This window comes from Micromys minutus (genome assembly GCF_963924665.1).
Source record: "Micromys minutus genome assembly, chromosome: 15".
Lineage (NCBI taxonomy): Eukaryota > Metazoa > Chordata > Mammalia > Rodentia > Muridae > Micromys > Micromys minutus.
The window spans coordinates 5,580,200-5,594,758 of record NC_137984.1 but is presented as its reverse complement, the minus strand read 5'-3'; the positions used below and the strand labels follow the sequence as shown (position 1 = coordinate 5,594,758).

The 14,559-nt window shown below is 39.3% G+C and overlaps 1 protein-coding gene across 1 annotated transcript; it reads left to right on the top strand.

Moving 5' to 3' along the window:
* Positions 1 to 457: 457 nt before the first annotated feature.
* On the top strand, positions 458 to 14,115 carry LOC308430283 (protein LEG1 homolog; the record flags this gene model as incomplete). The annotated part of the gene is made up of 6 exons (XM_080929437.1): positions 458 to 758; positions 2,344 to 2,430; positions 3,710 to 3,894; positions 4,739 to 4,839; positions 12,599 to 12,837; positions 14,015 to 14,115. The coding sequence occupies 6 exons, from the start codon at positions 458 to 460 to the stop codon at positions 14,113 to 14,115; spliced, it is 1,014 nt and encodes a 337-aa protein (XP_080785563.1).
* Positions 14,116 to 14,559: the final 444 nt, after the last annotated feature.

The following is a 14,559-nucleotide window of genomic DNA, read 5'->3' as shown; positions in this document are numbered from 1 at the left end:
TATACTTTATTTTACTTGAAACAAAGAGGTGTACTGTAACTGTATTACATGTATTTTAGTATATCTATAGACATTATTATAAATATCAGTATCTCCACATTCAATATTTTTCATGAATTATGTAAACATATGTTTATGAGGGGGAAGCATACTAATTTAATGCCATCAATAATGTATTTGTAATTTCAGTGTGCACTGCAAAAGCTGTAGAACAATATCTTCATTAACAAATGGCATTATTTAATATTCAACAAGATTCACCTTGTGTTCAGGGTCTGATACCGTGATAGAAAGGTAACAAAGGTTCATTATCTTTAATCCTAATCACCAAGATACACATTTCTTCGCCATTGGCATTTTGTCTAGAAAATAATACAACTTGAGAAAAGTAATCCTGGCTTCCTCCTTCCTTCTCCAATAAAAGCCAGGTCACATTCTTGGTTCCAGGTTTGGCACCATGGCTGTCCTGGCTTTCTGGGTCTGGGTACTGGCTGGCTGCTTCTCTGCAGCTGGAGCAGAGATTTCTAATATCTCAGCACTGTATCCTCCTCTCTGGGAAGAGAGCCCTGAGCAGTTAAGTGACTATAGGATGGAGGGAGGGAAGCATGTAATTAACCCTTGGGTATTCACTGACAGAATGGGATTGTACAGAATCTTACTGAAAAAGACAGCCACGTATTTTGCAAGATATGATCCAGAAAATGAACAGAATCTTCTGTGGGGGTTGCCTCTGCAGTTTGGCTGGCAGTATCGATCAGGTAAGAAGACACTTGTTCTCCTTTATACGAGTGTAATCCTGATGTATAGGGAAACAGGATTTTCTCTATCTTACACTGCTGTCTAGTTCTATGTCAACTTGACACAGTAATATGAGAGGAGGAAACTGACTTTATATGATCAAACAGTATGCATGCCTATAGGACTTACACTTAATCAGTGATTGATCTGAAGAGGTCCAGCTCACTGTGGATGGCGCCATCCCTGGGCTGGTGGCCCTGGATGCTATAAAAAAGCAGATTCTTTCTAGCAGATTCCTGGATTCTATGCATAAGCAATGAAGAGCAAGCCAGCCTTCTTCCAAGGTCTCTGTGTCAGCTCCTGCCTCCAGGTTCTAGTCTGATTTGAGCTCCTGCCTTTGCATTCCTCAGTGAACTGTGATCAGGGTAAATAAGCCAATCTTTTCCTTTCCAAGTTCCTTTTGATCATGGTGTTTCATAGCTCCATAGTAACTGTAACCAAGATGCCCACACATGTCCCTTTGAAAAATAATTCTTTTTGTTTTCTTTCCAATCTCCTCATTCCTTCTTCTATTTGTATTTGTCATGAACCACACATTCTTCCTCTGTGGTTTTATTGTTTCTTCCAGAACTTCAGTTACACATTAGGAATGAAGGCCAACCATAAGGACACATCCTTTTTCTAATGTGGGTATTTTCAAAATAGTTACTACACCACTGCTAAGTACACAGTCCTTCCTGTCCCCATGAACAGACTTGGGGTTATTTATTAGAAACAGTAGGTGATCATATTGAACTTCCTGATCGTCTTATTTAAAATTGCCTGATCATATGCATGAACTTACAAAGGAGTAGTTCCTTGCTAATGCTAATCTGTGCCAAGGGTTGCTTCTTTGTGTAAACCCTGCTCTTTCTAGTGTATACACATGGAAGTTGTTTGGGGGCTACACATTGATGTATAAAATGATAGTTCCTTCTGGCTTACAGAAATGACAAGATTATTGTCACCTGGTGCCCAGCTTACATGGCTTATCCACTGCTTGGCAAGTAAAAAAGTGAAAGGGGAGAGTCGAAGGCAGAAGGAGAATGGTGTCAGTTTTGGAGAAAAGGGAAGATTATTTTCTGATGTGCTGATGCTTATGTAATAGATCGTCAACATGTAGAAATACATCTGATACCTTCTCTTACCTCAGATAGAAGTCTCACATGTACTGGAACTGTTACCTCCAACTTTACAGGATAGTTTTTAAAAAGTCATGTACTTTATAAAACATAGTCAAAGATTTGGCTTGACTTACCCACCTTTTTTTCCCCTCTGAGTGGCTATTGCTCCTATGATTTTTATTAGGAGGTTGTGTAGGCACTAAACTGTGAAGTTATGTAAGTAAAACTGTCTGTAGTCTATAAACACTAAAAGTCAAAGGTTTAATATCACTGAAGAATAGAAAATAGTTTGCTTGAGAAATGACTAATGAGATATATACAAAACATTGAAGTAAAATATGAAGAATTGAAAATGTTTTGTACCTATAAGTTAAATGCATGCATTTAAGTGTTTCAGATGTTCATGATAAACAAAACCATCTGTGCCTTCTCTGTCCTCTAGGTAGATTAGCTGATCCCACTGGAACGACAGACTGTGGCAATGAACCTCAAGAGAGTCTATGTGTATCTGTGGACAGTTGGTGGGCTGGTAGGTTCTCTACAATAGCAAAATTTGACTTTTACTTCAAGGAATATATTTAACCTGAATCTGAGAGACAGAGACAAAACAAAAATAACATTGCTCCCTTTTCAAAATGAGTTGACTTCATGGTATACCAGTAGCCTCAATGGCATATGGCAAAGTTGATCACTGACAGGAATATAATAGTTTTAAGGATACAGTCAGACGTTTAACAGAGAAATTGAATCAATGAACTACTAAGATCATAGCCTCTAGGGAGCAACACTGTCGGTAATATGGCAGGTTCCCAAAGGAATGTAGAATCTTTTCACGTGAGAATGCTTTTCCTTTTTAGCTTAGGATAAAGGTGCTAAATTCTGAAACTTTCAAAGCTGCCAGACTAATAATGTCTTTGGTTTGGTCATCCTATAACTAAAGGTTAATTATGTATGCAATACTGAAAATAATTTGTATAGATCTTCTAAATCTTTCATGGTGCATTTTGTTTGAAATGAATTTACATAGAAATTTATTAGAATAATTCACCAATGATTATAAATGAAACTGCTAAATTTTAATTTTTGGAGTGACTCATAAATATTGTGAACATAGGATCTTTTCCCTCACAGTCATTCTTTTCAATTCATAGATACATGGACAATACATAGATAAATTACAATTTAGTCTGACTTGCTTTGTAATTTCAAGTGTTAAGAGTCAGTATAAGCCTATTACCTAACTAAATTCAAATGCTTAAATCTGCAGGACTTGCTTCTCTAAAACAGAGAAGCCTAAAGCCCTGAGAAGCCTACAAGGCTGCCAGTCAAAAGTTCTTGCTTTAGAGACGTAGGAAAAAACTATTGAGTCATATTCTGTATAAAAATAACTAAATTGTAAAATATAAAATATGCATTTCCAAATTGGAAGTTATGCTTCAAGTTTGACAAAATTTATAGTTATGCTTCATATTTTATAGTTATGTTGCTATATTTTAGAAAAACAATTAAAATTGACAATATAATTTCACTAAAATTCTGTACCATTATGTAAGCAATTTGATAGTTTTTGTTTCTTTATTTATTTAATGCTGTGAAATAAGATTGTTATGCAACCCATTAAAATTACCTTTCTTAAAATATGATATGTACCCATGATTATAGGACTATTAAACTATAAGTTAGTTTTCTGCAATAAATTTTAGTTGATAATTTTTATCCACATTTGGGATTTGTAAATTTTCTTTAATAATTTATGCTTCTGTGTTTTGTCACTGGTTCTGAATCTGACCAGCCTCTTGTTTTTACAGGTATAAATTATTATCTGAGTGTCTTACCTTTCCTTGCTGCTGTTGATTCTGGAATAGCAGGGATATTGCCAAACCAAATTACGATCTTGCCACCACCCAAGGATCAGATGAGGTTTTGTTACAATGTTTCTGGCTGTCGATCTGCCTTCCCTGAAACAATGGACAGATGGAGAGACTTTTTCCAGGTTTTTCATTTAAGTTTTATATCACACCACTCATGCATGCTGGAAGAATGCTCATTGTGAAAGTCTGTGTGAAAGACTATATTTTACTTGCTGAATATTTTCATCAACATTAAAATATAAATTACATGTAGATATTTTTCTCATATCTGAGGAAGAAATACAGCTCATGCCAGACACACACACCAATCTCATTCTGTGCTAACACAGAACTCATCTTTGAGAAAATACCACATACAGCAAGCTGCAAACCCTTTTAGTAGAGAGTAAATAGGCATGTAAAAATTGATACTTTAGGGCATTTGTGACATATTATGAGAATTGTGATCATCATAGTCTTAGATTAGATATGTTTATCATTATAGAAGACATATTAATAACTACTCACCTGCATAGCTAGAGCTAAAAAATGATATGTCATTCCGAACCAACCATTTGATAACTGAAATGAAATGCATAGAAGCTAAAAGGTAGTGATTTAAATATGTGCTTACTTATTTTTAGATGGTTAATGTGTTGCTTTTGATACATTTTAATTTTCAACATCTTCTTATTGCTTTGAACATTTCGTGAAAAACAGCAATGTTGATAGGAAAAAATTGGCAGTAGCCCTATCGAGTATGAAGCATGGACACTTCAGAAGTGTGCTTCTACAGAACTCTACAGAGTTGGAGCCCATTTCAGCTCAATAATGTGCTCCACTGAAAGCACTGTTGTTTTATTTGCTGTGCAGCACCAGGCATGGCATGTCATACATTATCCACAGCCATGCTGGTGGTTGCTCATATCTCTGTCTGGGAGAGCTGTAGGGAGAGTTGTCTACATACACTTCTCCTCTGTTCTTCAGTACATGCAGTTGCCTTCTAGTGACTTTGATGGCCTTCTGAAGAAGTTATGGGATGCCCACACCTCATCCTTGGAGTATCCCACCAGTGTCTTTGTAGACAGGTAAGAAATATTCTGGTCTCTGTTTTAGCTTGATTTTTTTCCATTGATTTAATAAAAAAAAAAAAAAATAATCATGTCCAAAAGCAACTTAGGAAAGAACAAGTTTGTTTCAGCTTACAAATTATTCAGGACAGGAGCTCAATCAGGAGCCTGGAGGCAGAGAACATGGAGAAATACTGTTTGACTGGCATTCTTCCTTGTGTTTGGTTAACTTTCTTATGTGGCTCAAGGCTTCCTGTCTAGTAATAGCACTGCCTACAGTGCATTGTGTCCACCTGGATGAACCAGGAATCATATGAATACCTCAGGCCAGTCCGATGGACACGATCCCTGAACTAAAATTTCTTCTTGCCATACTTATCTGGATTTTTTGTCACGCTGGCTGAACTGGCAGCAGTGGTCTTATTTTTTTTTTGTTTCCTTTTAAAATAATCATTGTTTTTAATTTTAATAATAAAGGTAAAGTGTGGTCTCTGGTGATTATGATAGCGAAGGATAAACTGAGAACATAGTTTTGAGTCGGGGAGGAAAACAATATCTGAGAAACAGTTGGGAACATACTTCAGTTGGCTGGATTGCTTGAGCCCCTGCTCTGGCTTTCCTTCTGTGCAAGCATGGAGACATCAGTTTGATTCCTAAACATATGTAAAAGCATCATACTATGTATTTACCACACTTTCTGGGGAGGTAACAACTAGTGGGTCCCTGGAACTCACTGCCATTCTAGCCTTATGGTGAGTGAAGTCACTGGGAGACACTGTCCAAAAGAAAGGCACAGGTGGAACATACCTGAGGTTGTACTCTGGCCTTCACATGCATGCCACACACACACACACACACACACACACACACACAGCTTGTACATACACTCACTCATAAACACACAGGTAGATGTACTCATGCAAGATAAATAGAATTAAATTGCCTTGTGTATAGTGGTGGTCAAGTAACAATACTTGTTATAAACTACTTTCCCACAGATAGAGAACTTACATTTTTCTAAAGAAATGAAACAATAGAAGATTAAAACTTGACTCATTTTATTTGTATGTATATTGTTGTTTTTCCTTCGTGCATGTTTCTGTGCATTGCTTACATGCCTAGTTCTCATGGGGGCCAACCAAAAGCATTGGACGTCTTGAGAATTGACTGTGAGCCACCGAGTGGATTTTAGAAACCAAGCCCAGTTCCTGTGGGAGTCAAGCCACAGTCCCCTGGAAGAGCAGCCTGTGCTCATAACCACTGAGACACCTTTACAGGCCCCAGAACAACACAGCTTAAAGTACAACACTCGTGCATATTTAAAAGACTTAAAATTTGTAGTGATTACAGATGTTTCTCTTTCTAGATATATTTCCTTTCTCTTGTTTTATACATCCAACCTTTTTATTTTGGACAGGATAAATGTATTTTAAATTAATACATTAAAAATGTATTGTTCTATATGGAACATCATGAAGTTTTTGGTTATTAAATGATGCAACTCTCAGGATCATATCTTTACTATTTATAGCAAGATATTGACTTGATTATTGCAATCTACTTCCCAAACTTCAGGTTTTGCCCTTGGACTTTCTTATTGTGCTAATAAATCTTAAAAGGCAATTATAAAAATGCTAGTCTATGTTAGATAAATCACAATTGAGTACTTTTTAATATTAAGAATAGTAAAAGAAATCATTACATCCATCAGTGTAACATAATTTCAGCTTTATTTCATTTCACTGGCACAAAGTCTGGGTCTTGTCTGTTCAGTTTGGCACTAACACCTTATAACTGGTGGCTGTAAAGTCTGATGCTCATATCCGTGTGACTTGCTGTTCCTCCCTTTTCCCTCCAGGCTCTGCTGCCTCCAGTTCATGGGGCACGAGTTGGATGTAAGATCAAGTCCACTCAGTTTTCTCACATTGGTAAAGTCACACTGGACCTATACATAAGCTTGAACTGCTACAGTATATTGATAAGTGAATGGATGGAGCAGAACATGAACTGTGGGTCACGTCCTTTAGTGAGGAACCTCTGTCTTCAGGAGACATGAACCACAGCCACAGCCAGGAAACCGAGCAACAGCTGTTTCATGTCCACTTCACCCAGATATGGTAAAGGATGGCAGCATCCAAGCAAGGCCTCTGTGTCTCTCCAGTACACACATACACACACACACTTATACACTAACACACACATACACACACACATACCAACACACACATACACACACACAAACCAACACACATACACACACCAACACACAGACATCACACACACATCAACACAGAGACACACACCAACACAGAGACACACACATACACACTTACACACCAACACACAGACATATACACATACCAAAAAAGACATACACACACACACACTCACACACACATACACACACACTCAACAACACACAGGCACACACACACACAGACATATATATATATATATATATATATATATATATATATATATAGAGAGAGAGAGAGAGAGAGAGAGAGAGAGAGAGAGAGAGATCAGCTGTGGTCGGGGTATATAGGTATATAGGAAGGCAAGGAGGGAAGGAAGGGGGAAGAAAGGCTGTAATTATATCCTATGCTCAGAAAATAGAAGAAATAATTTAAAACCAGAAAATTCTGCACTATTCAAACTATTTTGAAAATTCTACATTAGAAACTCAAAACAAATCTGTCTGTATTTTATCTCAATTTTCATAATTTATGCCTGGGAAATTTTGTTCCTGTAATGTACCGTGTGCTACTAATTCTGCTTGAATATTTTGGTGAGGGACAGTCACAGTGTCTTTAACTTTGATATTAATTGCTGGTGTTCATTCTCAGATTATCTGTCATCCTTGAGATTCAAACATATAGAGAGGCAAAGGGAACCAGTCAGTCTCGTAGCTCCTAAGGAAGGCAACCATTTAGCTGTGAGGGCTGGCAGAAGCAGAGCTGGTTCCGATCCGAGGGGACTCAGGGTAAGAAGTAGGGGCAGCGATTACTTGAGTGGGTACCTTGCTGAACTGAAATCATGGGCAGTCAAGAGTTTAGAGCCTGCCTGTAAATCCCATAATGCATATGGTCAGTGGTCTCACCAAACCCTAACATGAGGGGTTTTATTATCATTTAATAATTTGGTGGTTTGAGGTGTTCAATAATTTTATAAGCCTCGTGTTTCTGATATGGCTTTGAGATGTCCATGCGTCCGGGTGATCTTGACCTAAGTTGGTAAGTCTGTAAGTGGTGGGGTTTCTATCTTTAATCTTTTTTACAGCCCAGTCATTATCCCCCTCCCTTTCTGCCCTCCGACAGTTCTTCATCCCATTTCTCCTCCCAACCCTGATCTTCAAGAGGATGTCCCCACCCCGCATCCAGCCAGGCCTCTGCACTCCATGAGGCCTTAAGTTTGTCAAGGGTTAGGTGCATCTTTTCTCACTGAGGCCAGAAGAGTCTGTCCTCTGCTGTGTGTGTGTCAGGGGTCTCGGACCAGCTATTGTGTGCTGCCTGGTTGGTGGCTCAGTGTCTGAGAGATCTCAGGGATCCAGGTTAGTTGAGACTGCTGGTTGTCTATGGGATGGGCCTGTTCTTCAGCTTCTTTCAACCTTTCCCTTTTAAACCACCAAGGGTCCCCAACTTCAGTCCATTGGTTGGATGTAAGTACCTGTTTCTGTCTCAGTTAGCTGCTTGTAAGGGCCTCTTGGAGGGCAGCCACGATATGCTACTGTGTGTAAGTACACCATAGCATCAGTAATAGTGTCAGACCTTGGAGATTCCCCTTGAGAGGGATCCCAATTTGGGCCAGTCACTGGACCTTCCTTTCCTCAGTCTCTTCTCCAATTTTGTTCCTGCAGTTCTTTCAGATGGGAACAGTTCTGGGTCAGAGTTTTTGACTGTGGGATGTCAACCCCATCCCTCCACTGATGCCCTGCCTTTCTACTGGAGGTGGACTCTACCAGTTCCTTCTCCCCACTGTTGGGCATTTCATCTAAGGTCCCTCCCTTTGAATCTTGAGATTCTCTCTCTCGGGTCTCTGGTACATTCTAGAGCTTCCTACCTCCACCTCCCGAGGCTGCATATTTCCATTCATTCTGCTGGCATTGGAGGCTTCACTCCTGTTCCCCACCTCCACCCCCATCCCCATAGCCCAACACCTGATCATGTTTCCCTTTTTGTCCTCCCCCTCCCTTCTCCCACACAGGTCCCTCCCTCCCTCTGTTTTATGTATAGCAGTTACTATCAGTCTCAGCACCATGATTAGTGCTGGTCGGCAGTGACTGCTTCCCAGGATGCAGATTTATTCTGCCTCACGTACTCCATCCCTATCCACAGGGTTGCTCACTACCTGTGCACACACTGCTTTCTGTCCGCTACCCCTCTCCATTTTTCTTCTCCGCCTTCCTTAAAAGTGCTTGCTACCCAGGGCCTCATGTATCCCTTGCAGGCTCTTCTAGAGAGCTATAAACCATCCCACTCTCTCACTTTAATCTTTGACTTAAGATAAGTCTCACTACAGTAGTACAGCCAGCCTGTCCTTGATCTCAACCCATACATACCACAGCGTAGCCTTGACAAACAGACTTATAGCACTTTCTTTTTTATTTATGGCTTTGGGCGTCAGCCTATGAAACCTCTCCATAGGCAGACACAGATTGGCTTCTGTGATCTTCATGTTATGTGTAGCCCGTGTGCTCTGCATAGAGTTGGTCAGTCTTCCTCCTTGTGCTGAAGCGTGGGACTTACATTTGGGGTTAAAATCATTACTTCCATTGTTGGCTGGGTTCTTAAATCTACTGTTTTAACGTCTCGTGTTTCAAAAGAAACTAGAAGACAGAAATGGTAGAGAAAACAGATTTCTGTTCACTTTTTCTGAACCGGGGCTTAAAGTCTCCTAGGTTCTCTCACTTTTCCTGCAGCTGTCTTGTTGCTCCTTAGCAAGAATGAAGGAAAGCCAGGAAATATATGTAGGTCAGCTTAACTGAGATATAGACACCTCTTCCTATCACGTGAGTTGGTCCTGTTGGCCCAAGGCCATTTTTTTACAGCCTGTCTTCCCTCAGCCTGAGATCCCCAGGTAAAGGGTATGTCTCTGGGGTCCGTTGGTTTAGGATTCCTGTTACAACATCTTTGCTGTTCATACATCCTCCCAGCATCTTACTCTTCTTTGAGTTCATCCTCGTCTGTGAATTTTATTTCTTAAAAATGTCTACAACACTGCTGGTCATAGAACGGACGAGCTAGAGCGACCTTCTAAAGTTGGTTGAAGTCCATGGACTTTCTTCTAATGAGCTCTCCTTCTAAGTTAGCTGCCCAGGTCTGCCCAGGTGTCGAGAGCTGACCTGGTGATCTGTCCTCATTGCAGGACTCTCTGCCTCTCCTCTGCGTCACGGCTTCCCCAGCATTTCTCCTCTTTTTCTCTCTTGGCATCCTCTGCCTGCTAGGGCTCAGGTTCTGGATAACTGAAGTTGGGTGTAGTGTAGGTGAAAACGTTTGAGACACTTTTTAAAAAAATTATTATTATTATTATTTTAGTTTTTAGTTTTAGGCTCAAAATAAATGCTTGACATTTTTGCCAAAATCAAACCAAAGCACATTTTTCTTTCCTTGGGGAAGCCAGTAAGGCAGACATTGTGACTGTGACGTGGTAGTGTTTCTTCCCTCAGGACTAGTCTAAGCATCAACAAAATCCTCCCTCCCTGCAACTTTTCCTCTACTGCAAGCTGTGTCTTTCGGGGTTGTGCCTGGTAGGATAAAACCACAAAGAACCTTCCTGCTCTAGCCCAAAAAGGACAAGGGACTTAACCAGACTCCTTGAGCCTGTCTGGATAAAATCCTTCCTCTGGAGATTCAGTGAGGGTGCCACCCTTAGGCATCAGCATAGCTGAGGTCTGAGCCACTTTTATATGCATAAACTTTATTATTTGTTGCCTGAGAAGATAGCTGAATGCAGACTGTGTGAGGTAATTTTTCTACTCTTGGTCATCATCTCACCTAATTTTTAATGTGTACATTCTTCTCCTGTCGACTTTGTATAACTGTTCTTTGCTTTGGTTAATTTTCCTGCTTCACTTCCTGTTCCGGTGTGTGTTACAAATAAGCGGCTCCCCGCGGTAACTGCCTATCCCAGTTTCCTATTAAATTTAAAGGCCAGCATTCAGAAAACCAGAGGCTTATGGAGGTTTTGTATTGAACATGGCTCTGCGCCCTAGAGCCTGAGGTAATCTTCCAGATTATTAGCTAAGTGATTGACTACAGACAGCCTGTAGACAACAGGTCCTTCCATTTGAGCTTAGCTGTCCCGAATAGCACACGTTTTTTCAATCCCCAGTTCAAAGAGCAAATCAAGACGACCCGGTTGCTGCAAATATCAAAATCGGTAACTGTTTTGTTTATCTAATCGAGAGAACAGACACTTGTGTTCATATCAAGTAAAGGCTTACCTTAGGAAGTAATTCGATAGTCACGATGAGTTCTGTGAACCGAGGTACAATGGACATGTCATAAAGCAGATTTAGGTACTTACTCAGTCGACGGAGCACCGACAACTGCAAGGGCTTGTCAACTCACCGCCTAAAACAGAATGCATTGTTCGAGACCAGCTCGGTCAAACAACGGGTCCCCCAGGGCCGGAGCGAGGATGAAAGAAAAAAAGAGACAGTCAAAATTGTAACATGACTTCGGCCAGTCTTGAGGCCTGTCCTGAGCTACAATTCTAAGTGTACTGACCTGAGCTTCAAATGCAAATGTACTTAATCTGGGCCTTTCCTGCTTGTAGGACCAGAGTCAAGTTCCTGCCTTAACTAGCTTCTGATTGTCTTGTTGAAGCAAGAATTCCTGCCACCAACTGTCCAAAGGCGCCAAAAAAGCTCTCCACAATGCATGACACGCCTATCAACTTTTCTAGAACGTTCCTCAAGTGCCTTTCAATTTTTCTGCTCCATAAAATCTTTCTTTTCCTTTTTTCCTTCCTTCCTTCCTTCCTTCCTTCCTTCCTTTCTTTTCACAACTGGATTTCTCTTTGTAGCCCTAGCTGTCCTGAAACTCCCTCAGTAGATCAGGCTGGCTAGAACACCCAGAGATCCACCTGCCTCTGCCTCCCAAGTGCTAGGATTACAGGTGTGAATTGGCATATGCAACTTCTAATCTTCATTTTTAAAATGTACAAATCCTGTACAGACTAAAGCTCTCAGGATGCAGAAATAACTTTTGGTACATTTGGTCTCTTCAGCCAAGGTTAATAAACAGTAACAAGCATGATGCATTCTTTTCTTTCTTTTCTGTTTATCTTTTAACAAATTAGTTAATTTATTAATTAAAAAATGAATCTTATGTATCCTGACTTGGCAACAGAAAAAGACCTTGACACCAATGTTCCTACTTTGAGTGGCAATTGCGAAATGCTAGCTTGTGGCACTAGCCAGACCTTGTTTGTACCTGCTACATATGTGGACTGTAGTATTTCAACATGTTTTTAATATGTTTACTCCATGGTTTCACATACAGTATGTGTAAGGAATGTCATGAATGGAAAGTAAAATGTTAAAAAGAAGCGGCTAATGGACCAACCTTTATAAAACTATATTTTATTTCGCTGTGTTTACAACACCGGAAAGACAAGCCAAATGGATGGTATTCTCACACTTTCTTTCAAAATAAAGTTTAGGTTTTATTTTTGTTTCTGGTTTTGTTTTGGTAGTAGATGATTTCTGCAAAGTAAGTTTTGAATTTTGAGGAAATAAATCTTAGTTGATATTTTTTGTCTGTTTATCTTTTAGATATGACTTCTATTCTGACCAAGAAGCAAGTTTTGAAAAAAACTGGGCTATTGCTGTGTACTATTTAGGAGCAGCACGTCTTCCTACAACCCTGAGTAGATCACACAGCTTCCAGAGGGGTCTGCCACCACGAGTCCTTGCTGAAGATGACATAGCCCCTTTTATTCCTGACTTCACGCCTCTTCAGAATGAAGTCCTGGTATCACTCAAACTTCTTGGTGATACTGACAGAAATTCAGGTAAAAATTGTAAAAGGGTACTGGAAAAAGTCAGAACTGTATGGACTGGAAGCACATATAAACTACTTTAAGGGGGGATAACCACACCATTGTGCGTTAAAAATGTTATAAAGTCCTAAGGGTAGATTTTGAATTTCCTTAGCAGTAATTATCCTATTTAATGATAAAAGCATTGATCAATCACGTTTTTAAAGATTTGTTATGTGTCCCTTCATTTGAATGTCACAGTGTACCATGACATCTGTGATAGGAAGTGAAATGTGTAATATACACACACATTTGTGTACAGTCATTATTAAACTCATCTTTAATCTCATCTATTTCACTCTCAAGTCTAAAGAGGACAAGTGAATTTCAAAACAAAATTTGCCATCATTAATGAATTCACTGTCCACCTGATTCACCAGGTGTTTTAAACCCAGTTCGAACTCATCAACGCTTTCAACCCAAGGTTAAGGAAAAAGACCTTTTCTCCATGACGCCAAAAGCAGATTGAAAACTATCTTCATTAACTAAGTGTTTGAAATTTACCATTTCATCTTCATTTTTCACTTGTGCCCTGGGACCTTGAGATATGCTAAACATATACGCTATTTCTATTTCACAAAGGACAGTTTTTTGAGTCTCTAAATTATAAATAAAAGAAATTGGCCATAAGTTTGTTATCTTCAAATCTGTGGGAAACTCTGGCGATAGATCTACTGAATGCATTGGTTCCCAGTGCATATGATGTGTCTTCTCAGCCTGGGCTGTAGTGTGACACTGTCAGTCAGCAGGGCGCTTCCCTCACTCAGTGAACAGGAGCCCAGCCTCCAGAGGGTGGGTAACATTTGGGAGGAATATATTAGAATCATTTCCTCACAGACATGCAGTATTTTCTTCTGTGGATTTATTATGACTATGGAAATTGTGGGTGTGAGCTTTGACTGACATCACAGAACCAGTCCATGTGTACCTAATTTCATCATTTATGACAAAGCCGCTTAGAAAGCAGGGTACTAAACTATCAGGTCTCGTATTGCAAAGTGATAATAGTGAATCAAATAATCTTTGTGTACTATTTTAATGTTAAGTGATAGAGAGCGAATAAGAGGAATGTTTTGGTGGATATTACCTAATGGAAATAGATATTTTCAGGGGCTGACAAGCACTCGTACATATTTTTAATCTTTTCTAGGATCATCATCTTTAACTGTGTGGGAAAGAATCATGAGTACAAAGATTGCGAGGGAATTATTTCTCAAAGCCCTTGAAGAGTTCCTGGAAACGTCTCCTTAAGACATCAAATGTTTAGAGAATTGTGAACAACCAATGGACATGAATGCAGTCATCTCAACCTGTGATTTGGGATTTTTGCCCAATATTCATTTTATATGATTTTTCACCATGTATCCCTAGTGTTGAATTAAAATCAATTTTGCACAATAACTCAGAAATTTTAAAACCTTTAATACTTAATCTTAAGCTATAAAGATACTGGTCAATGACAATGAAATCGCAAAGAAATAATTAAAGTGACCTTGTAAGGCTGTTTTGATTTTTAAATATAGAATGGTATATCTTACTGATGATTAACTGAAATCCTGAACATTTTGAAATCCAAAACTGACATCCAACTTAAATATTTTAATTTCATAAACTTAATTGCAGATAGTGTTTATACACTTAATCAGGTTTGAATTATGATTTGCTGTTTATAATTACTTCTTACATTTTCCATCA